At 40.8% G+C, this 26,578-nt stretch overlaps 1 protein-coding gene across 1 annotated transcript in view; it reads left to right on the top strand.

Annotated features, from left to right (window-relative positions):
• LOC124292354 (sodium- and chloride-dependent glycine transporter 1-like) overlaps positions 1–26,578 on the top strand; it is a 65,319-nt gene continuing 38,741 nt past the window's right edge. The window contains exon 1 of the mRNA XM_046729447.1: positions 1–415. Within this exon, the coding sequence (XP_046585403.1) occupies positions 268–415 (148 nt within the window). The 5' untranslated portion in view covers positions 1–267. The remainder of the gene's footprint in view (positions 416–26,578) is intronic.

Genomic DNA, 26,578 nt, shown 5'->3' with positions numbered 1-26,578 from the left:
GAATAATAAGCAGCCGTGAGAGGAAGCCCAATCATAAGTGAGTGTGATCGCCAGCCCGTGTTAATCGTGCAGTGTGAAGAATAACCGATCGCTTCTCTCGACTTTAAGCATCACTGTTGTACAACGGGATCATCACCAGCCTTCATTCCTAAAGAAAGCGGTTTCTCTTCTGAATATTCCCGTACTTAATTTTTTTCGGAAATCTTTTCACAAGCACAGTTTGAGTGAGTCACGGATTTTTCTACTTTTACAAGTCCGCTCAACAAAATGGTTGATGGGAAGGATTCTCCGCCGATGATTGTTCCGAAAGAGAAATGGACACGGAAACTCGACTTCCTACTGTCTCTGGCTGGGTATAGCGTTGGTCTGGGCAATCTGTGGCGATTCCCTTACCTCTGTAACAGGAACGGGGGCGGTGAGTGCGATTTTCTTTTGTTCTCGTTCAGCGGAAAATTTTATTCAAGGAGCACCTTAAAAATTCCTTTCCTTGTCTCTGTTTCCTGAAACCGCGTGCTAGCTCGTATTCCCCGCGAAAAGTAAGAAAGTAATGGAGCTATTTAGGGTTATTTCTGAAGAATTTAAAAAATATTTAACTCGAAATCTCGAAATATTTCTATTCATACATTCTAAGTGATAAAAAATGAACAAATAAAATTTTTGATAAAAATCTTAAACCCAGGTCGCTCAGAACGCGCCGTATCACGAACAGTATGGTGTCGAACTAATGTGTATGTCGATGTGGACACGCGCTATGTAATTTCATAGATTTCCATATCTCGATTTTCCCTTGCCGCGACATACCTAATTTCGTGTAAACACGAGTTCAGTGAACGAAGAAAAAGCTTACGAGCGTTGACGTGAAATCTCGTTAGAGAAAGCGCCTGTAAATAACAGCGCCGCTTTTGCAGTCATTAGGCGACAACTGGCATTCCTGATCACTGTAAGAAATCTTCTGAAGACGACGGTAGTTATCGCTGATGACGTCATGGGTGTGAAGAAGAAAGGGTGACAGTTTGAGGGTCGCATAATACCTCACATGCCAGTAACAATCTCCCGGAAACAAGGGACGGGGAACGCACTCAGTGCTAAGCACGTTTCTTATGCGCTAGGGGTGTTTGTTGCCTTGACAACGTGAAAAAGACACATTTGGGAGACTACTTGTCGCTGTGATACAGCACGAAAGGTGTACGGCAGACTAAGCTTATCACACTAATATGTTACATGCTTACATTTAGTTTTAATGTAAATTAAGTAATTACAGCTTGATTAACAAGACGCGTTTGTACACTTAATTTAAGTATGATGAATGTTTTTGTGTTTCTACAGATTTCGATATTTTCAACCCCTTTTGTGGAACCTCTCAGTCCAACGATGATAGTATATCAACCCAATGAAATCTGATTCCATCGAAACCGTTTTAATCCGTGTTTTATCATGGAATACGAACAGTTATGCTATGATAAACAGTACTTCACCCCATTATTCATTTCGGAAATGTTTCCTGGTTTATGTGGTTTTAATTTGAAATATGGAGGACGATATCGTTTTTACTTTTAAACGAGGTCTGGCAATTAGTGACACGTTCACAGTTTAGTAATTCATCACAATATCTGTCACGCTCAAGCCGCTTTTATCCAGCTAGACGACCAGGGAAAGGAATTTCTAATACTATGTATTACTGCTATTAACAATTTATATTGTTCAGTTTATATGAATATTAATACATTCTTATGAGCTCTGCAATGAAAACTCGAAAGCCCGAACGTTATTTCTCACATTTTATACAAGCCCTTCTTGCGAAAAAACAAGCTTTGTATCTGTTTGTTTCTAAGGGCACATTCTGTAATAGTTCATCTGTATGACGGCTGCATGACGTCAGCTGTATGACGGCAATCTGTAAATATTCAAAACTGGACCAGATATTCAGGTGTCTGACACCACAATTACATCGTTCCAGGTGGGCCCGTTCTTAGACGTATGCTTAATCTCTGAATATATATAATTTTGATAGTAACAAATAAACCCATTTAAATTAAACAGGAGCCCCAGTCTGATGGGAAATTGAGTTTATCTAGACTTGCTCCATTTAGATCTTTAGCATTGCAGGGAGGGCTAAGCAATAGGGAAAATAATATGGTTCAGGGACTGTGAGACTGACTTGGTCCGTTTAAACAGATGTTGATAGTGTGTCTCACAGTCCCTGAACCGCATAATTTTCATTTCTGTCCTTTCTGCAATACTAAAACCCTAAATGGTGCAAGTTTAGATTTCCCTAGGTTCTGAGTCTCATGGGGCTCCTTTTCAATTTGAAAGGAAATGTTTGTTTCTATCAAATTATATATATATATATTCAGAGGGCGTTAGTCTAAGTCTTTACCTGGAGAACAAATATATATATTTGGCGTGTCACAAGCAAGAATACCCTCACTTGCTTGTGACAAACACACATTAGGATTTTTGTCATTGAAAAGCCAACATGTTAACTACGTTTCTATAGAGAGGTGAGGTGAGAATTGGGTTTAACGTCGTGCTTGAGAATATTTCGCTCATATAACGACGTGCATGCGTGTGTATGTGTATGTGCGGCTGCTTGTACTAGCCCAGACTTAAGCTGGTTTTATAGTGCTAGCCCACTGAGATACCATGCCGCAGTGGAGCATGGATACCCCACTCAGACACAGTATACTGACTCCGAGCCGACCAGTACCTTGTTGTACATGAATGCCGAGCGCCAGGCAAGGACCAAACAAGTACCATATTTTAACGTCTTTTGGTATGACGAGGCCGGGGATCGAACCGCGACCTTCCGCTCTCCGGGCGGACGCTCTAACCACTAGACCACGGAGGCGGTCGTTTCTATAGAGAAAGATCAATACGTTAAAATAATGTATATAAATAATATTTTGTGGTGATATTGCTTCTGTCGGAATCAGAAAGAAATCGGACACAAAGACTTCAAATGTTGCTGTTAACGACTACTCACATGTTTGACAAACGTGCTGGGGACAGAACCCAAAGCACCGGAAAGAGTTTATGTCACTGGCGTTAACTGTTTGAACTAATTTTCCGAACAGTTATAAATAAAACTATGTTTGGTATGCAGACGGAGACAAATATTATTATGTATATATGATGATTAATAACAGAGTAAGCAATATTTGTCGTGTAACAAAACATTCAAACTCATGACAGGAAAGTAAACCTAAATAACTCGAACCTCACGGGTCAATAGAAAGTGCGTCGAGTTATCCGTATTTCGAGACGACAGGAGCGCGTATCTGAAACCTAAATTAACGACTCCACAACATTGAACAGAGTTAACCTTCAAACCATCATCCAGTAGGTAGGATTATGTTATATAAATATTCGACTTATCAGTATTCATATAATGCACACGCATATGCAGATGGGTGAATGGATAGATGTTGTTGAAAATATTTAGAAGAGTCTGACACTGCCATTGATCGGAACATTACGCATAACCTAGTGTGAGTTAAGCTTAATGACTCATGACATTTATAAAAGTGGCAAGTCGAAACTTGTATGCGAGGACACGGTCTATTAAAAAAAAGTAAGTATGATATTTTTTTACTTTCAAATAATTTGGGGTACTCATGCATTTGCGCACTCTTGCGGGTCCTGTTTGACAAACGAGCAATCTAATCACTTGACTAATTATTCATATTTTCTAAATTTCTTCGATTGTGATTCCATCAAATAATTGACGCGCGTTTAACAAAACTTTAATTGCACAGTTTTAAATAGCCGTACACTTGCGTGCATATTCAGAATATTAGCACACACACAAAATATGTTTGTTTTAGTATACCGAACAAGGAAAGTTAGAGATGATCGTTCGTAAACTATTTCCTTCCAAATATGATGCGTAAGTATTTTGGCTCAGTATATATAAGCATCAGCCACAGTTGTTATCATTTCCTTACGAATCTGTTTTAATAATCGATTTTTTTCTTGATAATTAGACAGTGTTTTAATTAAATGTTTAATATAGATCCTAGGCTCCGTCATTACCCGAACTGTTGCGACGATGAACGCCGTAATGCCATCTGTCTCCCAAACAGAGAGAATAAATCAAATAGGAGTTTAGAATGACTTGACAAGTCTCGACTGCCGCTGCTCCTGATATTAAGGATTGCTCTGGGCTCCATTTGGATTTTTTAATTTTGTAGCTATAAATTTTCAGATGAATTAAATTTTCAGTTAGCTAGCCTTCAGAGATAAATGTCAAGCCGTTATATTGTTTGAACCTCTACAGAACGAGATTTTTCTGCTGTGAACAGTTTAAAGGACATTGGACAGTTCGTTGAACCAACGCAACGGTATTTGCTTACACAGTGGCTTGTTTCCGCCCGTGAACATGGCGGTGATTTCTTTGTTTCTGACCGGCTTCAGCCGGACAATGGCACAACGTCCGCGGGTTGATTAACCGTTGATACGCCCCCACCCCCAATCATTCAGCTTCGGGTGCAGTGCAGATCCCTCCACGCCCCGCACTGTTCTTGAGCCGTTTCCTGTGGAACACGCGTTTACAGGTGTAAAGTGTGTCTTATCTACGCTGTCTTATCTGCCCCCTGATCCATTCTACTCCATACACCTGATCCATGGATGTACAGATAACATGTGGACACTGTTCACAGTAGCCTTACTCATAGTCTCCGAAAATATTTAATTTTGATATAACTAAACAACTCCATTTAAATTGTCTGGTGTCCCCCGCCGTGATATTGCTTGAATATTGCTAAAAGCGTCGTAAACCTAAACTAACTCACTCACTCCAATTAAATTGAAAAGGATATTCTTAGTCTGTATACAGACCCTGAAATAAATATACCCATTGTACCCCATTCAAGTTTATAATGTGGGGCAAGTCTAGATTTCCACAGTTTCTGAAAATGAAGAAGTCTCTGGGCTCCTTTTTATTTTAATTAAAAACTTTTTTCTGTAGAATATGTTCATTTCAGAGACTCGCTGTTAGTCTAGGATATCCTGTGAGCTGGGAGATTAAGGTCCTAAGGACAATTTAGACTTGTTTGTTAAGTGGTCATGCTTTGCTGAAAGGGCCGGGTGGAAGGAAATGTAATGGGGCTCAGGGACTGCGATAAACGAACGCTTAGTCTCTGAATGTATGTATCGTGACAGAAACAAATTATTTCCTTTTAAATTGAAAAGGAGCCCCAGTGAGTCGAGAGATTCAGAACCTGAGGAAAGCAAGACTTGCTTTATTCAGGGCTTAAGCATTGCAGGAAGGGCTTGGCAGAAGGAAAATAATATGGTTTAGGCACCGTGAAACAGACTAGGACTAAGACTACCGATGTGCGGAGGGTCCTCTGTGTCCAGTTATAGTGTGATTCCCACATGGGCACAATGTGTTAAGCCCATTTCTGGTGTCCCCCGCCGTGATATTGCTGGAATATTGCTAAAAGCGGCGTAAAACTAAACTCAGTCAGTCAGTTATAGTGTGCCTAGCCTTGCTGCGGTTTTGAATAACTTATCATTTTAATGTAATTGTTGACTTAACATCTGCGAAATCATAAACAGGAAGGTGTATCCTGATCTTAAGGACATAGAAAGCAATATTATATGTTGACTTGACGTTTATGACAGTCTGTCTCCCAGTCCCTGAACCACATTATGTTCCCTGCAACCTAGCCCTCCCTGCAATGCTAAAGCCCTAAATGAAGCAAGTCTAGATTTCCCCAGGTTCAGGATCTCTGGTCTGCCTTGGCCTCCCTTTCAATTTAAATGGGTTTATTTGTTACAATCAAAATGATATATTCAGAGACTAAGCGTTAGTCTACGTTTATGAAATCAATACAAAAAGCTTACTCGTATCTTTCAGAATATAAAACAAGAAAGAGTAATATTAAATGCTGACATAACTCCTATGAAATGAAACAAGGGAGAATGTATCCTTATAGTTCAGGCATGATACGAAAAAGAGCAACATTAAATGTTGACTTGCCGTTTATGAAATCCCAAACAGGAAAGTTTATTCGTTTCTTTCAGGATATAAGACAAGAAAAAGCAAATGTTGACATAACGTCTTTGAAAAAACCAAACCAGGAACGTTTATCCTTATCTGTCAGGATATAAAACCACAAAGAGTAATGTTAAATTTTGACGTAACGTCTATGAAATCAAAACCAGGAAAGTTTACCTTTATCTTTCAGGAAGTGAAATGTATATGAGCAGTATGCACTGAATGGAAATATGTGCGCCTGTGACACAGAGTTACCTGGCATTTGGAAAATCCCTGGAAGTAGCGATAAGTGTTTGTTTTAGGGTGAGGTGAGGTGAAATGGGGTTTGACGTCGCACTTAAGAATATTTCGCTCATATGACGACGCGCATGCGTGTGTATGTGTGGCTGCTTGTTACTACTAGCCCAGACTTAAGCTGGTTTTATAGCGCTAGTCCACTGAGATACCATGCCGCAGTTAAGCATGAACATATTTTTATACTCCGAGCCGACCAGTCCTTGTTGTACTCATTAATGCCGAGCGCTAGGCAGCGACCAACAAGTACCATATTTTAAAGTCTTTTGGTATGACGAGGCCGGGGATCGAACCGCGACCTTCCGCTCTCCGGGCGGACGCTCTAACCACTACACCACGGAGGCGGTTTGTTTAAGGGAAGTTGTGTTTTCAGTCCCGGTAAGGCAGAATTGTGGTGTAGAGGAACCTAACTGTTTTCTGAACTGCTTGCCCTATTGACAATGCAAATGTTAGTAAAGGCTAATATGCCCGTACACTTTTTATGAATGCCGCCGTCATACAGCTGGAATATTGCTGAGTGCGGCGTAAAACTAAAGGACTACTTCTGTTTGACATCAGAAATATATTTCGTGAGTGAGTTTAGTTTTACGCCGCTTTTGGCAATATTCCAGCAATATCACGTCGGGGGACACCAGAAATGGGCTTCACACATTGTACCCATGTGGGGAATCGAACCCTGGTATTCGGCTTGACGAGCCAACGCTGTAACCTCTAGGCTACCCTACCACCCCTGAAATGTATTGAGTGATTATGGTATGACTGTACTTATTACACTTTCAGATTATTATTAATACAGTTAACCATGGAGGTGTAGAGATTAACTTTAACACTGACGTTGTTATCCCCCGCAACGCGTTTTGCGGGGGTTATTAAAATGGACTCCGTCCGTGCGTCCGTCCGTCAGTCCGTCCGTCCGTCCGTCCGTGCACATTTGTCTTTTCCGGAGCAGAACTCTAAAACCGTTCAATATTTCTTCACCAAACTTGGCACATACATGGATCTGGTGGTGTACTGGTGCCTTTTGGTAGTTTTGGAATTCTGAATTAAATGTTTTTGGCGTTTCCATGGCAACAAGTTCGACTTTGACTGAAATTAGTGGTAGTGCTCTTTTCCGGAGCAGAACTCTGAAACCGTTCAATATTTCTTCACCAAACTTGGTACATGGATAGATCTGGTGGTGTACTGGTGCCTTTTGGTAGTTTTGGAATTCTGAATAAAATATTTTTGGCGTTTCCGTGGCAACAAGTTCCACTTAGACTGAAATTGGTGGTAGTGCTCTTTTCCGGAGCAGAACTCTAAAACCGTTCAATATTTCTTCACCAAACTTGGCACATAGATAGATCTGGTGGTGTACTGGTGCCTTTTGGTAGTTTTGGAATTCTGAATAAAATATTTTCGACGTTTCCATGGCAACAAGTTTGACTTAGCCTGAAATTCTGGTAGTACTCTTTTCCGGAGCAGAACTCTAAAACCGTTCAATATTTCTTCACCAAACTTGGTACATGGATAGATCTGGTGGTGTACTGGTGCCTTTTGGTAGTTTTGGAATTCTGAATAAAATATTTTTGGCGTTTCCGTGGCAACAAGTTCCACTTAGACTGAAATTGGTGGTTGTGCTCTTTTCCGGAGCAGAACTCTAAAACCGTTCAATATTTCTTCACCAAACTTGGCACATAGATAGATCTGGTGGTGTACTGGTGCCTTTTGGTAGTTTTGGAATTCTGAATAAAATATTTTTGACGTTTCCATGGCAACAAGTTTGACTTAGCCTGAAATTGTGGTAGTGCTCTTTTCCGGAGCAGAACTCTAAAACTGTTCACTATTTCTTCACCAAACTTGGCACATAGATAGATCTGGTGGTGTACTGGTGCCTTTTGGTAGTTTTGGAATTCTGAATAAAATATTTTTGGCATTTCCATGGCAACAAGTTTGACTGAAATTGGTGATAGTGCTGCTTTCTGGAGCAGAACTTTAAAAACCTTTCAATACTCTCCTTCCACTTTTCTATATACACACCTAAATATTTCTATATACACACCTAAATATTTGACATAATCATAACTCGTAGACATAATCATGAAGAGTATTTTGGTATTTGGGGATATTGATGACTTTGTCTTCTTGTTGATACAAGTTTTCATTGTTTACGGTATTAAAAAGTGCAAACAGTCACATTTCCTTCTCATTATTAAGATAGTATTATCAAATGAAGTAATTATCCAATGTGGAGTCCCAAAGTTTGTTTGTAATCTTTTAACTTCATTTTTTAAACATCAGCTTTTAGACGGGTAGACCGCCTCCGTGGTGTAGTGGTTACAGCGTCCGCCCGGAGAGCGGAAGGTCGCGGGTTCGATCCCCGACCGCGTCGTACCAAAAGACGTTAAAATATGGTACTTGTTGGTCCCTGCCTGGCGCTCGGCATTAATGGGTACAACAAGGACTGGTCGGCTCGGAGTCAGTATACTGTGTCTGAGTGGGGTATTCATGCTTCACTGCGGCATAATATCTCAGTGGGCTAGCACTATAAAACCAGCTTAAGTCTGGGCTAGTACAAGCAGCCGCACATACACATACACACGCACGCACGTCGTCATATGAGCGAAATATTCTCAAGCACGACGTTAAACCCAATTTCATACCCACCTTTTAGACGGGTTTTATCATGTTCAATAAAGTAAGTGTTTAATACCTGAATTAATCCCAAACACTGATCAAGTGCAGCAGCATGGTAGATAAGCAGTAAAGCAGGGAACATAAATGGTAGTTACATGTGTATGCAATAGATGGTTCCTTGGGTACACTAAAACCCGATAATCCGGAAACCCATGTTATCTGGGCGATTTCAAATTGAGTGAGCCTTCAGTAACGAGGTATGACTTTAATCTGCATGTTTATGATGACTTGATATCAACAATCGGTGCTTTCAATATTATTAATATGCAACAATCAGTGCTTTCAATACAATTAATTAGCAACAATCAGTGCTTTCAATACAATTAATCAGCAACAATCGGTGCTTTCAATACAATTAATCAGCAACAATCGGTGCTTTCAATACAATTAATAAGCAACAATCAGTGCTTTCAATACAATTAATAAGCAACAATCAGTGCTTTCATTACTATTAATCAGCAACAATCAGTGCTTTCATTACTATTAATCAGTAACAATCAGTGCTTTCAATACAATTAATCAGCAACAATCAGTGCTTTCAATACAATTAATTCAATACAATTAATCAGCACACAAACTTTCAATACAATTAATCGGTGCTTTCAATACAATTAATCAGCAACAATCAGTGCTTTCAATACAATTAATCAGCAACAAATCATCAGTGCTTTCAATACAATTAATCAGCAACAATCGGTGCTTACAATATTAATCAGCAACAATCAGTGCTTTCAATTAATCAGCAACAAATTAATCAATAGCAACAAGCAACAATCGGTGCTTTCAATACAATTAATCAGCAACAATCAGTGCTTTCAATACAATTAATCAGCAACAATCAGTGCTTTCAATACAATTAATCAGCAACAATCGGTGCTTTCAATACAATTAATCAGCAACAATCGGTGCTTTCAATACAATTAATAAGCAACAATCAGTGCTTTCAATACAATTAATAAGCAACAATCAGTGCTTTCATTACTATTAATCAGCAACAATCAGTGCTTTCATTACTATTAATCAGCAACAATCAGTGCTTTCAATACAATTAATCAGCAACAATCAGTGCTTTCAATACAATTAATCAGCAACAATCAGTGCTTTCAATACAATTAATATGCAACAATCGGTGCTTTCAGTACAATTAATCAGCAACAATCAGTGCTTTCAATACAATTAATCAGCAACAATCAGTGCTTTCAATACAATTAATCAGCAACAATCAGTGCTTTCAATACAATTAATATGCAACAATCGGTGCTTTCAGTACAATTAATCAGCAACAATCAGTGCTTTCAATACAATTAATCAGTAAATCAGAAAACTTGGAGACGTTTAGAACCACGCGTGTAGAATTAGGTTCTCTGTGTTCTGTAGTTGCAAAGCACGTATTTCGTGTTTCCTGAGTGAAAGTGATTGTATGGATCGTGGCATGTACATGTCTTACTGACATTGCAGCCTAAAATACGTTCTATTTACTGACCCACATCGGATAGTGATCTCGGCCGGGTCTGCATGACCCTGCAGCCAAGGGAGATTCAGTAACGTTGGTAACCTAAACCTGGCAAAAATCTAGACTTGCTTCATTTAGGGCTTTAGTATTGCACTTAGAGTAACGCTAGGTGTCTGAAAATATATAATTTGATAGTAACAAATAAACCCATTTAAATTGAAAAGGAGCCCCAGTCAGATGGGAAATTCAGAACCTGAGGAAATCTAGACTTGCTTCATCTTGGGCTTTGGCATTGTAGGGAAGGCTGGGCAGTAAGGGAAATAATGTGGTTCAGGGACTGTGAGACAGACTACATTGCACGAGGCAGTATGGGAAATAATGTGGTTCAGGGACTGTGAGACAGACTACATTGCACGAGGCAGTAGAGGAAATAATGTGGTTCAGGGACTGTGAGACAGACTACATTGCACGAGGCAGTATGGGAAATAATGTGGTTCAGGGACTGTGAGACAGACTACATTGCACGAGACAGTAGAGGAAATAATGTGGTTCAGGGACTGTGAGACAGACTACATTGCACGAGACAGTAGAGGAAATAATGTGGTTCAGGACTGTGAGACAGACTACATTGCACGAGACAGTAGAGGAAATAGTGTGGTTCAGGGGCTGTGAGACAGACTACATTGCACGAGACAGTAGAGGAAATAATGTGGTTCAGGGACTGTGAGACAGACTACATTGCACGAGGCAGTATGGGAAATAATGTGGTTCATGTGGGGACTGTGAGACAGACTACATTGAGACAGCACATTGCACGAGACAGTAGAGGAAATAATGTGATTCAGGGACTGTGAGACAGACTACATTGCACGAGACAGTAGAGGAAATAATGTGGTTCAGGGACTGTGAGACAGACTACATTGCACGAGGACAGTATGGGAAATAATGTGGTTCAGGGACTGTGAGACAGACTACATTGCACGAGACAGTAGAGGAAATAATGTGGTTCAGGGACTGTGAGACAGACTACATTGCACGAGACAGTAGAGGAAATAAGTGTGGTTCAGGATCTATGAGACAGACTGGTAAAAAACGTTGACACTTGATATATTGCCTGTCACTGCAAGTTTTATTAACACTTGTCTGTTGATCAAACGCTGAATGACACCCGCTTGGGGTATGCTGCTATTTCACTCTCAATACAAGTAGTCCTGCATGCTAACAACTGCATTAATGTTGTAATCTGTTCAACGTCTGATACACGGCGGCCATATTTGAAAATGTGTGTTAGCCATTACTAGAAATTTTGTCATGTATCTTTATGAAGAGCGTATTTATCGACCAAAATTAACCATTGAATTTAGCGACCATGTATAACCTATATATATATATCTATATTACTAATTAAGTACGGGGCGGTGAGGTAGCCTAGTGGTTAAAGCGTCCATTCGTCACGCCGAAGACCCAGTTCGATTCCCCACATGGGTACAATGTGTGAAGCCCATTTCTGGTGTCCCCCGCTGTGATATTGCTGGAATATTGCTAAAAGCGGCGTAAAACTAAACTCACTCACTTACTTCTAATTAAATACATTCTCACGTGTCAGTGTCGTGAGCGATAAGCGGGTTTTGCCTTACAATCTCAATCGGCTGCCATGTGCGTTATTTACGCCTTGACATATCAAATACTTGGGCGTGGTTATCAAACTTTCCCAGGGTAAACACATTGTCGTGTGATAACGAAACACACACAATGGGTAGTTACCACGTTGTGATTTAAGGAATCGAGTCTGGATGTAATGAGAGCTCTCTGTACTTACTCAGAGCAGACTCACCTATATGGATGTCCTCTTCTACAACGAGATTAATTACCGCCACATGGAATTACACCTAGGAGAAATATGTGATACAATTATGCCTGCATGCAATACGAATGCTTCGATTTTCATTACACTCTAGTCTGTCTCACAGTCCCTGAACCACATCATTTTCCAGGGGCTCCTTTCACGAAGCAACCTTTACTAAGGTTAACCTTAACTCCTATAAGTATAAGGTGTCCCCCACCGTGATATTGCTGGAATATTGCTAAAAGCGGCGTAAAACACAACTCACTCACTCACTCACTTACTCACTCACTCTCTCACTCACTCTCACTTAACTCCCATTCTTTAACATCGCACTAAGGTTACCTTAGTGACTTACGATCACCTTAGTGCTTTGTGAAAGGAGGCCCAAATTTCCCCAGGTTCGAATTCTGGTCTCCCTGGGGCTCATTTTCAATTAAAAATGGGTTTGTTTGTTACAATCAAAATTATATATATTCAGAGACTAAGCGTAATTACACTCCAACAGGACAAGGTCAGGGATACGGTCATGATTTGGCACTCAAAGCCAGAACACACATCGTGTGTTGATCCGGGAACGCCAGACTCGTTTTAAAGTTAACGAATTTCAGTTTCCTTGTAGGATATAGGTCAAAGTAACGTTGTAAAATTTGGGGACGGGTTAAAACTTTACCTCGTTTGTTGGTAACTATTTCACAGTTTCAGTTTCCTTGTCGTCAGCGTGTCACTTCAACGTCAAAGGACGAAATAAAACTATATTTTATTATAGCTACATAATTCACTTTGTTTAAGTCTCAGTTGATAGTACGCTGAAAATTATTTGTGAAATTTTCCATACTTCAACCCTTCCGAAATTACAATTGGTGTGTTGTTAATCCGAAGGTCTTATAAGTTTCAAATAACTCATTAATACAAAAGATAAAAGGACAGGGCTAAGAATAAAACCCTGGCGAACTCCGGTTGTAAATACTCGGACTCTAAGTGAGTGAGTGAGTGAGTTTAGTTCTACGCCGCATTCAGCATATTCCAGCTATATGGCGGTGGTCTGTAAATAATCGAGTCTGGACCAGCGAACCCACCTTTCAACAGCACGAGCATCCATCTACGCAATTGGGATACGATGACATGTGTCAATCGAGTCAGCGAGCCTGACCACCCGATCCCAATACGACAAGCATGGGTTGCTGAAGGTTGCTGGGGTTCTGAATATCAATTCTAGACCCCCACACCCACCACCTTGTTTGTTTGTTTTGTTTTTTTGTTTGTTGTTGAAAATGACTTAAGACCACATTGAAGATTATTTTTTTGTGTTGGTAGAGGTTCAGGGGGTTCGAACCTCCTGAACCCCCTTCTTTCAAAATTCATGGATCCGCCCATGGGTGAGGTTAGGTCGTAAGGTTTTGCGTGATATGTAGGTAGGAGTCTACATTGCTTAGCCGTCGATGATTTCCATCTCAGATAGTATCGCGATCTTAAATGAACGCCTTATAAGTCGTGCTCAGGGTACGTATTAATTGGTGTCCGTCAGTGCATGCATGCGTGCGTGCGTGCAGTGCAGTGCATAGTCCTAGTCCTTGCACGATTGTCTGCAAACATTCCCATGTCAATATACATTAAAATAAATGCGTTTACGTTATATATTATACAATTCTCTTGACAAAGAGGTACAAGTACAACGAAAAGTAATCGAGTCACGCAAAATGTGACAATCGCATCTGAAAGGAAATCTTTCAGCATAACTGCGCAATAGAAACTGGGGACACAAAACTAGTCAAACTGAAGACGGATTGTCAGAATGTCTCAAAACAGGATATTTCAACAAACACGCAAAGCCAGCATGGATTACAGTGGGCTCCCAGCTTTCTGATTGTTTGCAGAAGAACCGTGTTGTGAACGACAAAACATGAACTGGGTCACGCGCTTGGCATGCGTTAGCAGAGGTCAAGGTCACACGAGCAGCTCCAGGAGGCATCTAATGTAAGACAAAACAAAAGACAGTGAGATTTGTCATTTGGGATAAATACCAACTTCAACATGAAGCTTTCGAGTATCACTAACAAAAACCCGAGAAATAGTCAGAGAAATAATTTTAATAGTCAGGGCGCGAATATGGTTTCACGTCGCTTTTAGCAATTTTCCATCAATATCACAGCGGGGGACACCAGAAATGGACTTTACACACTGTACCCATGTGGAGAATCGAACCCGGTTCAAGCGGACGCATTAACCCCTAGGCTACCACGCCTCCCCTATTTTTATAAGGTGAGGTTTTAAGGTACATGTCTACGTTTGTGCTTGTGGGTTCCATTACCAAATCAGTGACCAAAAGGAGGTCAGATGGAATTCCTTTGTTGACCTGTACCACTTGCTCACGTTACCTGTCAGGGGCGGTGGGGTAGCCTAGTGGTTAAAGCGTTGGCTCGTCACGCCGAAGACCCGGGTTCGAATCCCCACATGGGTACAATGTGTGAAGCCCATTTCTGGTGTCCCCCGCCGTGATGTTGCTGGCATATTGCTAAAAGCGGCGTAAAACCAAACTCAGTCAGTCAGTCGTTACCTGTTATGTGAACACTTGATTTGCCGGTGCGTGTGTTTAGACTGCTGGGATCCATAGGACAAGGTACGCTAGTCATTTCGCGATAACATTGTGCCATCAACAAGTTATAGATCCATAAACACAGGGTGATAATACGAAGCCGAAAGTACAATGGATTCCTTATGATTATCGAATATGGTTTTTGTAGCTTTTATTTAAAAAATAGTCCAAATAGAAAGTATGAGGAAGACGTTAAATGAATGCTATGAAAACGACCACTATAAGGTAGTAAATTCATATGGTTATATGCAACCTTTCTCCAATACTTTACCGAATGATATCTTCATATATATATGTTAACTATTATTAATTCTAGACATAGGACAGGAAAGTCCAGATGAAGTCTTGGGACAACATGTTCTTTCTATTTATGCATTCTTGAAATAATGAGGGGCGGTGGGGTAGCCTTGTGGTTCAAGCGTTCGCTCGTCACGCAGATGCTCTGTGATAGTGATGGTCACGCCGAAGCCCCGGCTCGTTCGATTCCCCACATGGGTACAATGTGTGAAGCCTATTTCTCGTGTCCATGGCTGAAATATTGCTAAAAGCGGCGTAAAACTAAACTAATGAACCTTGCCTTTGAGACTTGTGCACGTCTAGGTTAAGCAATGTCACTGGGGACTGTGTAGGATTCTTGACGGTGGTATGAGACGATTAGATGGATCGAGCGGTCAGGCTCGGTGCCTTGGGTGATTGCATGTCGCCTTATCTCCAGGATCGATGCTGATGAGTCCCGAACAGTCTGGTCCAGACTCGGTTGCTTACAGACCGACATCATCAAGATTGAATATTACTAAGTGCTGAGTAAGCAACAAACAAACAAACAAACAAACAAAGACGTCTTGATGTGGACTACACCTAAAGTGATGTAGAAATGACTAGATATGTCGACTGACGAAGGAAACGTAGATCGGACGTAGACTCCCTTCTTGTCGAATTCTTACGCGTCTGACTTCTCTAGGTTACTCTATTTCTCGCGGGCGGTGGGTAGCGTTCGCTCATCATGCTGAAGACCCGGTTCGATTCTCCACATGGGTACATTTCCTGTGTCCCCCGTCGTGATGTTGCTGGAATATTGCTAAAAGCGGCGTAAAACTAAACTCACTCCCTCACTATTTCTCGCCATTACCTGTCTCTCTGTCAGCCTGTCTGTCTGCCTGCCTGTATGAATGCCTGCTATGTACGAGTCTGTATGCATGCATGCATGTATGTAAGGGAGGATTCACAGTACATTATGTTCAGTGATTGCACTTTGGACACCTCTGTGCAGAGTGACCAGAGTCAGAGGCTTCCTCCCCTACCGGGTTAACCCAGCTCAAGGACCTATGACGTGGATGGTGCAACAGGTGGTCACACGTTACCACACAGATCATATGATCTGGAAATAATAACAATTAATATGTTAGTTGACATTATTTTGTCAACCATTGACTGATGTGCGAAACTTTATACCTAATGTGCCGCATGTTTCTGGCATGTTTGGATGACATGGAAGGTCAAGGTGACCCTGTACGAACTAGGCATCAAAACAGTTGACTATAACTTGACTATATATGATCCAGATTCTCATGATCCTGGCTCCTTACTAATATACGGACTGAGCGGACTGGTAAGATCCGAAGCAGGAAAGGATTATTATTGACCAGCATAATAACATTTAATACAAATTTTTGGACCCGTGAAGATGCGGACTAGAATGAACCCTCAGCAACCAATGCTTGGTGTAAGCAACGGGACAGGCAGACCGGTTCGCCGACCTGGTTGATGCATGTCATCATGCCCCGGCCTTGTAGGGCGATGCTCATGATGTCAGTCTATCGCCGTCATACAACTGGAATGTTACTATGTACTATGTGCGGTGTTAGACAAGAAACAAGACAGTTTTGAGATTAGACAAACAGACAAGACAATTCTGAGATTAAACAAACAGACAAGACAGTTCTTAGATTAGACAAACAGACAAGACAGTTCTGAGATTTGACAAACAGACAAGACAGTTCTGAGATTAGACAAATAGACAAGACAGTTCTGAGGTTAGACAAACAGACAAGACAGTTCTTGGATTAGACAAACAGACGAGACAATGCTAGGATTATACAAACAGGCAAGACCGTTCTGAGATTATACAAGCAGACAAGACAGTTCTTGGATTAGGCAAACAGACGAGACAGTTCTAGGATTATACGAACAGGCAAGATAGTTCTAAGATTAGACAAACAGACAAGACAGTTCTCGGATTAGACAAAGCGACAAGACAGTTCTCAGATTAGACAAACAGACAAGACAGTTCTAGGATTAGAGAAACGGACAAACAGTACTGAGATTAGGCAAACAAACAAGAGAGTTCTGAGATTAGACAAACAGACAAGACAGTTCTAGGATTAGACACAGAGACATGGCAGTTCTGAGATTAGACAAAAAGACAAGACAATTCTAGGATTAGACAAACAGGCAAGACCCTTCAAGGATTAGACAAACAGACAAGACAGTTCTAGGATTAGACAAACAGTTTTTGAGATTAGACAAACAGACAAGATAGTTCAAAGATTAGACAAACAGACAAGACAGTTCTGAGATTAGACAAACAGACAAGACAGTTCTTGGATTAGGCAAACAGACGAGACAGTTCTAGGATTATACAAACAGGCAAGATAGTTCTAAGATTAGACAAACAGACAAGACAGTTCTAGGATTAGACAAAGCGACAAGACAGTTCTCAGATTAGACAAACAGACAAGACAGTTCTAGGATTAGAGAAACAGACAAACAGTACTGAGATTAGGCAAACAAACAAGAGAGTTCTGAGATTAGACAAACAGACAAGACAGTTCTAGGATTAGACACAGAGACATGGCAGTTCTGAGATTAGACAAAAAGACAAGACAATTCTAGGATTAGACAAACAGGCAAGACCGTTCAAGGATTAGACAAACAGACAAGACAGTTCTGAGATTAGACAAACAGTTTTGATATTAGACAAACAGACAAGATAGTTCAAAGATTAGACAAACAGACAAGACAGTTCTATGATCAGACAAACAGACAAGACCGTTCTAGGATTAGACAAACAGACGAGACTGTTCAGAGATTAGACAATCAGACAAAACAGTTCTGAGATAGAGACAAACAGACAAGACAGCTTTGGGATTAGAATAAAATCGTGATGGCCAACTTATCGTTACATCAGACTTCGTATCTCCGGACCATGTTGAACTTCGTGTACACGTAATGCCGAAGCTCGTATATAACAACACAACTCTACGCATGGTAGTGGTGTGGTATTAAAAGCGCATACCATAGGTTAATTCAAGTTAGCATCTAATCAGCGCGGGATCTATAATGCATAGGCTGAAGATGAGAAGTGTGATAAGGTTTAGAGTTTTCCGGGCAGGATCGATGACGGCCTGACAGGATATGTAGTTGGAAGATGGACCTTGTACAAGAAGACAAGGCGCTGCTGCTGCTGAATGGTCGCCGTGGTAAACGTTGATAGATCTTGTGGCAGGTCGGACGTTTATAATGGTTGAGGGATGTTGAGAAGAATGTTCCTGGAAGTCCAGCTATCAAAGAAACCAGATTTATACACGTGTGTTTGTTTTTAACGTCAAGTTATTCCGGCTAAATTACGTCAGTGTGTAAATAAGAGAGTTGGGTCAAACAAACAGGTGACTGATACCACGAACACTATTGTATGCCGAAAAGACACTACACTGGCACAAGTGTCAAATCCAACAGTTTCAAGTTTAAATGATATTTTCTAGATCATATAAATGGGAACAAGTTGTCCCTATCAAACACAAATGTCTTTGTTCTGCCCAGTTGTCTGGACTTGCTCATTATTATGATAGAATGAATACACATACATGGGCGTGTACGTATAAGTCAGTACAGCCTTGGTGTAATGCAGCTGGGATAGGGGACATGCGTCAACCAAATCAGCGATCGTTACAAGTGATCCCATTAGTCGCCGCTTCCAGAAAGCATCACTTGCAGAATACCTATTGAAAAATGTATATTCAGGGACATGTAATACGAGCTCTAACGTGAACTTTCACGGGGCTTATTGCCAATGCTCACCTCTATATTCATGGGGATATAATACCCTTTCTGAACCGGATATACACAGGTATTGATACCAATTCTTACCCAGATATTCACAGGGGATTTGCCAATGCTCAACTGGAAATTCACGGGGATTCCATACCCATTCTTACCTTGACGTTCACGGGGATTCAGTACCGTTACCTCCAGAAACTCACGAACCAATTGTGTATTGTACGTAGATAACGGTATAGAGTAACAGAACTCTTATGAAATGTTCCTCCCACGCTAAACTAGCCACCTGATATAACAGTTAAACCGCATTCAGCTCACTGCAAATCTGACTTGCGTAAAGCCATGTGTTTAAACATTCCGACATGAGACTCACGCGGATGGTGTTAGTTTCAGAACGCCTACATGGAAATGAAATCACGCTGTTAAAATCTAAAATCCACCTGTAAGTTTCTTCCGGGAATTATGTTAAACACTGTAAGTGGAAGTTTAGACTATGTACTATGTACATTAGAGTGTTGTGATGAACGAGTGTATGTATATTATGTATATTAGAGTGTTGTGATGAACGAGTGTATGTATATTATGTATATTAGAGTGTTGTGATGAACGAGTGTATGTATCTTATGTATATTAGAGTGTTGTGATGAACCACACCAAGGGGGAGTGGTGGGGTAGCCTAGTGGTTAAAGCGGTTGCTCGTCACGCCGAAGGCCCGGGTCCAATTCCCCACATGGGTATTATGTGTGAAGCTCAATTCTGGTGTCCCCGCCGTGATGATGCTGGAATATTGCTAAAGGTGGTGAAAAGCTATACTCTCTCTCTCTCTCTCTCTCTCTCTCTCTCTCTCTCTCTCTCTCTATATATATATATATATATATATATATATATATATGTATATATATGTATATATATATATATATATTGATGTGGGTGTGGGTAGGCGTGTCGGTGTGCGTGCGCGTCTGTCTCTGCGTGTATCTGTGCGTGCCTAACGTCACGGTGTAACTACATACTGCATAAAGAAACCTAGGCACGTTATGTGGGCATGTGCTACAGACAGTCACATGCAACAAACACGCATTTTGTTTGTTGTTCGCACCGGGCGACGGGGTATCCCGTGTTATAGCGAAGGCCTTTGTTCTTTTCCAAAACAACGGTCAACGTGTCCTCACATTCATAATGTAGGCATATTTACAAAGGCAGTGCCCATCACTCATAAACTCACCCTCACACCCTAAATAGCTATTAATTATTTTCGGAGTCACATAAATGGCATGCTATTACTCATCAAGTCGTTACACAACGAACAGTTTTTACCGTCACGAGTGCAACAGCAGGATTACGCAAGCATTTGCTTTGTCGAAATTGATACTTCAAGCACTTATCCGAACAATACAATGTAGAATATGATATTATAATTCATATACATTTGTATTCCTAAATAGTCAATGCATTGCCGTACGTTCATACGCAATTACTTAACCTCGGTGTGTGTGTGTGTGTGCGCGCGGTATGATAGCCTAGTGGTTAAAGCGTTCGCTCGTCACGCCGAAGGCCCGGGTTCGATTCCCCACATGGACACAATGTGTGAAGCCCATTTCTGGTATCCCCAGCTGTGATATTGCTGGAATATTGCTAAAAGCGGCTTAAAACAATACTCACTCACTTAACTTGGCACACATACGTCACTTTGAAACTTTACAGACCAAATTCAGAAAATGTCGAAATACATTTCAAGTATAATGTGTTTCTCATAATATTCAATTAATCCAATGAAATAGAGCAGTGAGTCTTTTGTCCGAGGCTAGTCTTGCTTCAAGGTTGTACTGAAAGCATTATTGCTCTCCTTACAACAATCATGTTTAGAACGATCTAAGACCGCCAGTCTTTTCTTGGAAGAGTTTGTTCTTATAATCTGGAAATTTAAATATATTACTTTAAAAACTAATCATTGCCCTAGGAAAATATACAAACCATCAAAAGTGGAACCAGCAGCTCCAATGGAGAGTGAAACGAACCAAATTCAGAAAATATCAAGCATGGTATATTTCTCATAATATTCAATTGTATTGAATAGAACAGTGAGAATTTTGTCCAAGGTTGTACTGAACGATAAATCCATGAATGTATAATTGCTCTCCTTACAAAATGCAAGTTTAGACCGATCAGTATTTTATAGGAAGAGGATGTTCTTATTATCTAGAAATTAAAAAACTAATTAAAAAATTAATTAAAAAACTAATTATTGCTCTAGAGAAATAAGCAAATCCAAACATTTGAATAAATGGAATCAGTTGCTCCAATGGAGAGTGACACGAACGGGTGCTCTAACTGATCCAACTCTAAATCATGTGTGATAAAGCTATGTGTGTAATATTTAATATTCATAACATTTTCTCTGTACTTTTTTCCCGCTGGTGTATATGCACCATATATATTCCAGTGATATAGGTTTTCTTCCAGAACCACCGCTTGTAATTTGAATATTTGACCGAGGATGTTAACTTCGCAATCTAAATACCATAAGCAGTTGTTACAAGCGCCTCATCACTTGCAGGAGTTTCTAATCGATAAACGAGATAGGTCAAACTGACTTAGATTGACCCAAAGCTTCACCGTGAAAGACGCAAGTCCGCCCACGCAGAATTTCCTCAAATCAACAAAACCCATAGAGACCTTTTTTACCATAAATGAAAGAAAGTAACGCTCAGCTGTGTGTAGCTGATTCTCATCCACAGAATGAGTATTAACAAACCGTTCTCCCTAAATGACGAAAATGAACACAACGAAAACAAACTGGCTATTGATCGCCGTATAGCGGGGATGCTTCCCTTTAGGTCAACAATAGCGTTATATTACGATGTGCAGTGTCCGTCTCCATTATCACACGTCTGAATGACGTAATAGCTAATCTAAAACTGTGCGCATGTGCGTCAGCAATTCTGCTGTATATATGGCAGACAATGAGACAGTTCTATATGTTCTTGGTATTAATGGGTTTTTTAGCTTTCGCTACTTATTACTTTCCCATGTGAATACTGATCAGTATAATTCAATAGCATTAAAAAAGACCCGAGGATATTCTTGATCTAACGCTAACCATTTGTTTGGTCACAGGTTTGAATAATACGAAGCCGCCATTCACGCGATTAGTTTCTTAAACTGTCGCCAGATTCATGGCTTGCCTTACTTTATACTGCGTTAAAAAATGTCAAATAACGTCGAATGATGTGAGTCGAATGATCGAATACCTATTATATGTGTCATTTCTTAATAGAAATAAAAATCATCATCACTTCAAGCTTCTAGCGCAGACAATACTCATTCGCTCATGATTCCCGCATGTCACCACCTGTCGATCAGTAGAAGGGGCGGTAGGGTAGCCCAGTGGTTAAAGCGTTCGCTCGTCCCGACAAAGACCCGGGTTCGATTCCCCACATGGGTACAATGTGAGAAGCCCATTCCTGGTGTCCCCCGCCATGATATTGCTGGAATATTGCTAAAAACGGCGTAAACCCATACTCACTCACTCACTCATCTCACCTTATTTAGACCAGTCACATGTGGACATTTCAGAGGAAAATGACATTCTTTAACTTTCAGATGGAAGAAGTCTTTTTGTCTCACTCCTCGATGTAGTTTGTTTTTAAAGAATTAAATACAGCAAATAAAGACGCGCAGTGCACGTTGTTTGTAACAACGTTTTGGTTTATTTCACGAAATGTCGGCTTAATTCGCATAGTTAAGCCCAATAGAAGCAGTTTTAATTTACTCAAGAACGTACTACTTACCAAATCAAAACTGATATGTCTGTTGGTTCAAGGATTTGTCATGACATATTTATGCAGACATACTCTGTTTCTATCCACTTGCTCACATGAGCCCCCAGTCAAGTACTAGACTAACGCTTAGTATATTCTTTTCACCGTACCAAATAAACTCATTTAATTTGAAAAGGAGCCCCTGTCAGATGGGAAATTCAGAACCCGAGGGAATCTAGACTTGCTTCATTTAGGGCTTTAGCATTGGAGGCAGGGCTATACGGATGGAAAATAATGTGGTTCAGAGACAGACTATCCACGTACCAACAACCTGTGTTTCTGGTTAAGCCTACAAGAGGATTTCGTCTCATGTCCCAGGAAGGTCCGAAGTATGCAGTAACAGTTCTTGGATCTGCAGTCCTTGTCAATAGAATATCTAACGAAAGAGGATTTCGTCTCATGTCCCAGGAATCCGAAGCTGTCAGTAACAAAGCTTGATCTCCAGTCCTTAGAATATCTGAAAAAGAGCCACTGTGAGTGAGGAGGGTGATTTGGAGCCTGAACCTGAGAAAATCTAGACTAACTACATTTAGAGGATTTGGTGGCGCTTGATCGAAGGGAAACTGATATGGTCCAGGGACTGTGAGATTGACTAGTTCAACATGTGAATCCCTTTTCTGGTTTTGCTACCCCCTGTCCCCCTGCCAGCACCCTACACACACACACACGTACGCACGCACGCACACGCACACACACAGAGCACATACCTATACGCACCCACCATACACACCCACAGCATATACACCCCCTCCTACCTAACAAACATCCCCCACCACACACACACACACACAAACACGTGTACACATCCTGTACATCTGAATTACAAAACTCTATGACCCCATGGACATCTATGATCTTTTGATCACATAGTTTTCAGTTTTATTTACGGCCTAACTGAGGGGAGATAGCTTCATCCTATGGCGATAAGCCCAATCTGATGATATATGATGACTCATAATTACCAACATGACACAGTACATATCTCTCGTGGTCAAATGTCGAGCTCAATCATCATCAATTAATCAACTTAATCAAGAACAAAACCCGATTGTTTTCCAGGCCTGGGAATATGCTGTGTGGAAACTTATTAATCTCTATTGTTGAACCTCACCCTTTTGACTCAAAGGCAGCCATTCTCCAATGTCAGGGAACCTATTTAACAGTATTGATAATCGTAGGCGTGTATGACGATTTAGTCATTATATACAATGCAGTGCACTCACATGGTTTGGAGGAATGTATCTGACATTGTATCCATAAATAGGTCGTGGGTGAATGTATAAGTACTGGCACCGGGATGTATGCCAGTGTTGACGACCCTTGAAGACCTAGATTTGAACTGGCCTTTCGCAATCCATGCTTAAGAGGCTTGGGACAGGATCGGGTGGTCAGGCTCGGTCGAGTTCTTTGATAAGAGGTCATCGTAAGCCATCAGAGTATATCGATGTCAGTCACCATATTGTCTTGTCAGGGCTGAACGTTTATGCAAACCGCCGTGACATGTCTGGAATATTGCTGAGAGCCGCGTTAAACAAAGGCAAAAAAAAGAAAGAAATTTGTGTTAGCCATTTGTCAAGCCAACCCAACCCAACTGCTCTGACCACTCTTCTGCAACGTTAAATGAATGGACGTGTTATCCGGATCGTTCTCCAATAACTGAATCGCATGTACAGGTAAATCTTACTTCGTTTCACTGTTCACTAATTCTGTCACAACAACATAGGTAATTTTTTCTAGATTTACTTGCCTAACCCTGACCAAAACCTTCATTACCCACGAAGTCATATTAAGAAGAATGAATGGATGAAATCATTTGTGGTGTCAAAACATATGCCATGTGTTTTGCCTAAAAATGGCAAAATTGGTATTAGTGTTTGACGCATCGCTCAGCAATATTCCAGTTCTTAAATGATCGAGTCTGGACCAGACAAACCAGAAATCAACATCATGAGTATCGATCTATGCAATTGGGATACGATGACATGTATTAGCCAAGTCAGACCGTCCGATCCCGTTAGTATCCTCTTTCGATCAGCGTGGGTTGCTGAAGACAAATTCACGGGTCCCAAATGGTCAAAATGAGATTGCTCTCAATATACGGAGAGGGTGAGCTGCAGTGCCTCAGGATCCATATCTCAGAAGACTCGTAAAAGGATTTTGCTGACCAAGATTCTCCCAGAGCACTTCGAGTAATGTCCAAACCTAAAAATAGCCCGTGGACAACAAGGAGCACATTGCCGGGCAACGGTCAGCGGGCAGGCTCGCCAGGGTGATGCAGCTCCTCAGAATCGACGGATTTATGTTTGACGCCCACGAGCGCCATTTATTGGACTTCTCTCATCTTGTCTGTGCATCAGCAGTAAGAACCATTAATAGCCAGAGATTCTATTCATGTCCCACTTGTAAGCAAGCAATTTTCAGTTCGCTCCAGTACTGCGCATATCTTTGGAGTCATACATCCGCCATGTTCGGCTGCACATAAAAGCAAATCATCATGTGCACCACAACATTTTAATTGTTGTTTTTTACCCGCTCCGTTGAATGAGGCGCACATCGCACTGCATGACCGACCTATTCCCACTGATTGTATTAATTGAGCAGTCGGACACAGAAATGGAGTTCAGATAGGACACATGCATTAACACTGCACGAAATGGTGTATTTCCTTTCTTTCCCCTATGTTCGAAATGGTTTGATTCTATGCCATAGGCAACATAGCGTGTGGAAAATGATATTGGTATTTGCCGCTAGGTCTAGGTCCCGTCGACCGACGGTCTGAATTTATAGCTAGCCAGCCCGATGGTCTAGTAAAGTTTTTAGATGTTCCATTCATCTGAGTAAAATCACAATGTCTTGGTGTCTGGTCTGATTAAATCCATTTTGGGCTGGTAACATTATTACGTTACCAGCCCTATTGTCTGGCTGGGTTTTTGGCTTATTTCATACACTGGTCTTTATGTGCCAAATGTCTGGAATGTGTGGTCGTAACATGGAGCATTTCCGTGTATACACAATGGTGCTTGAACATAACGCAGCGAATGCATTTAATGTTAATAATTTTATGCTGGTCTAAAATTAATGGAAACGAACGTACATGTCTGTTTCAACAGAGTTTGAAATTGATGCAAAAGGCAGGGTTAATTACACATGTTCTAAACATGACGAAATGGCTTTGGGAATGTTTGTCTGCCAAACAACGTATATCTGGACGTTTGAAATATTTTGGGCATACTTCAATATTACTGACAATGTTTGTGTACATTGAAAAACCTTCTATGAAACACCGGACTCTGGGAATATGGGATCTTATCCCGGATGGGACTCAATCCAAAAGTACCAAAATTTAAACTGTACTGAGAAAGTGTAATCCTAAACATAACATATGTCCCATTTGACCACTTTCTAAATGACATTGTGTATTCATTCGAGTTCTGAGTTATTTTCTTATTGCGCAAGTGGTACACTAGGGCATGGAGAGGAAGTAATGGGGATGATCGTAGGGTTTTGAAGATTTTAGTGAACAACTGTTTGGCTGTGGAATGTACAACAACAGTATTGGTTTCGTCCATGTCTAAGCATAGTTTACTTCGAGAAAGTATACTCGTTTTGTTCATCAAGAACTCCTGTAACTTGCAATAAATGTCATGAGACGATCCAGACGGATATATACGATTTATTCCACGACTAGTATTGATTACATCATCTCAAATTTTGGTTGGAGTAATATGTCTGTAACTATGGAGACTTACGATTTCGGAAAGGGTCCTGCCGCCCATGCTCGGGGGCATTTTGGTCAGGTTGTGAGCATTCGGGATCTAGGTGGGGATTTCAGAAGGTTTTG

The sequence above is a fragment of the Haliotis rubra genome, unplaced genomic scaffold (assembly GCF_003918875.1).
Source record: "Haliotis rubra isolate DU_JTF1 unplaced genomic scaffold, ASM391887v1 Scf515, whole genome shotgun sequence".
NCBI classification, from domain to species: Eukaryota; Metazoa; Mollusca; class Gastropoda; order Lepetellida; family Haliotidae; genus Haliotis; species Haliotis rubra.
This window is presented reverse-complemented; position numbering and strand designations above follow the sequence as displayed.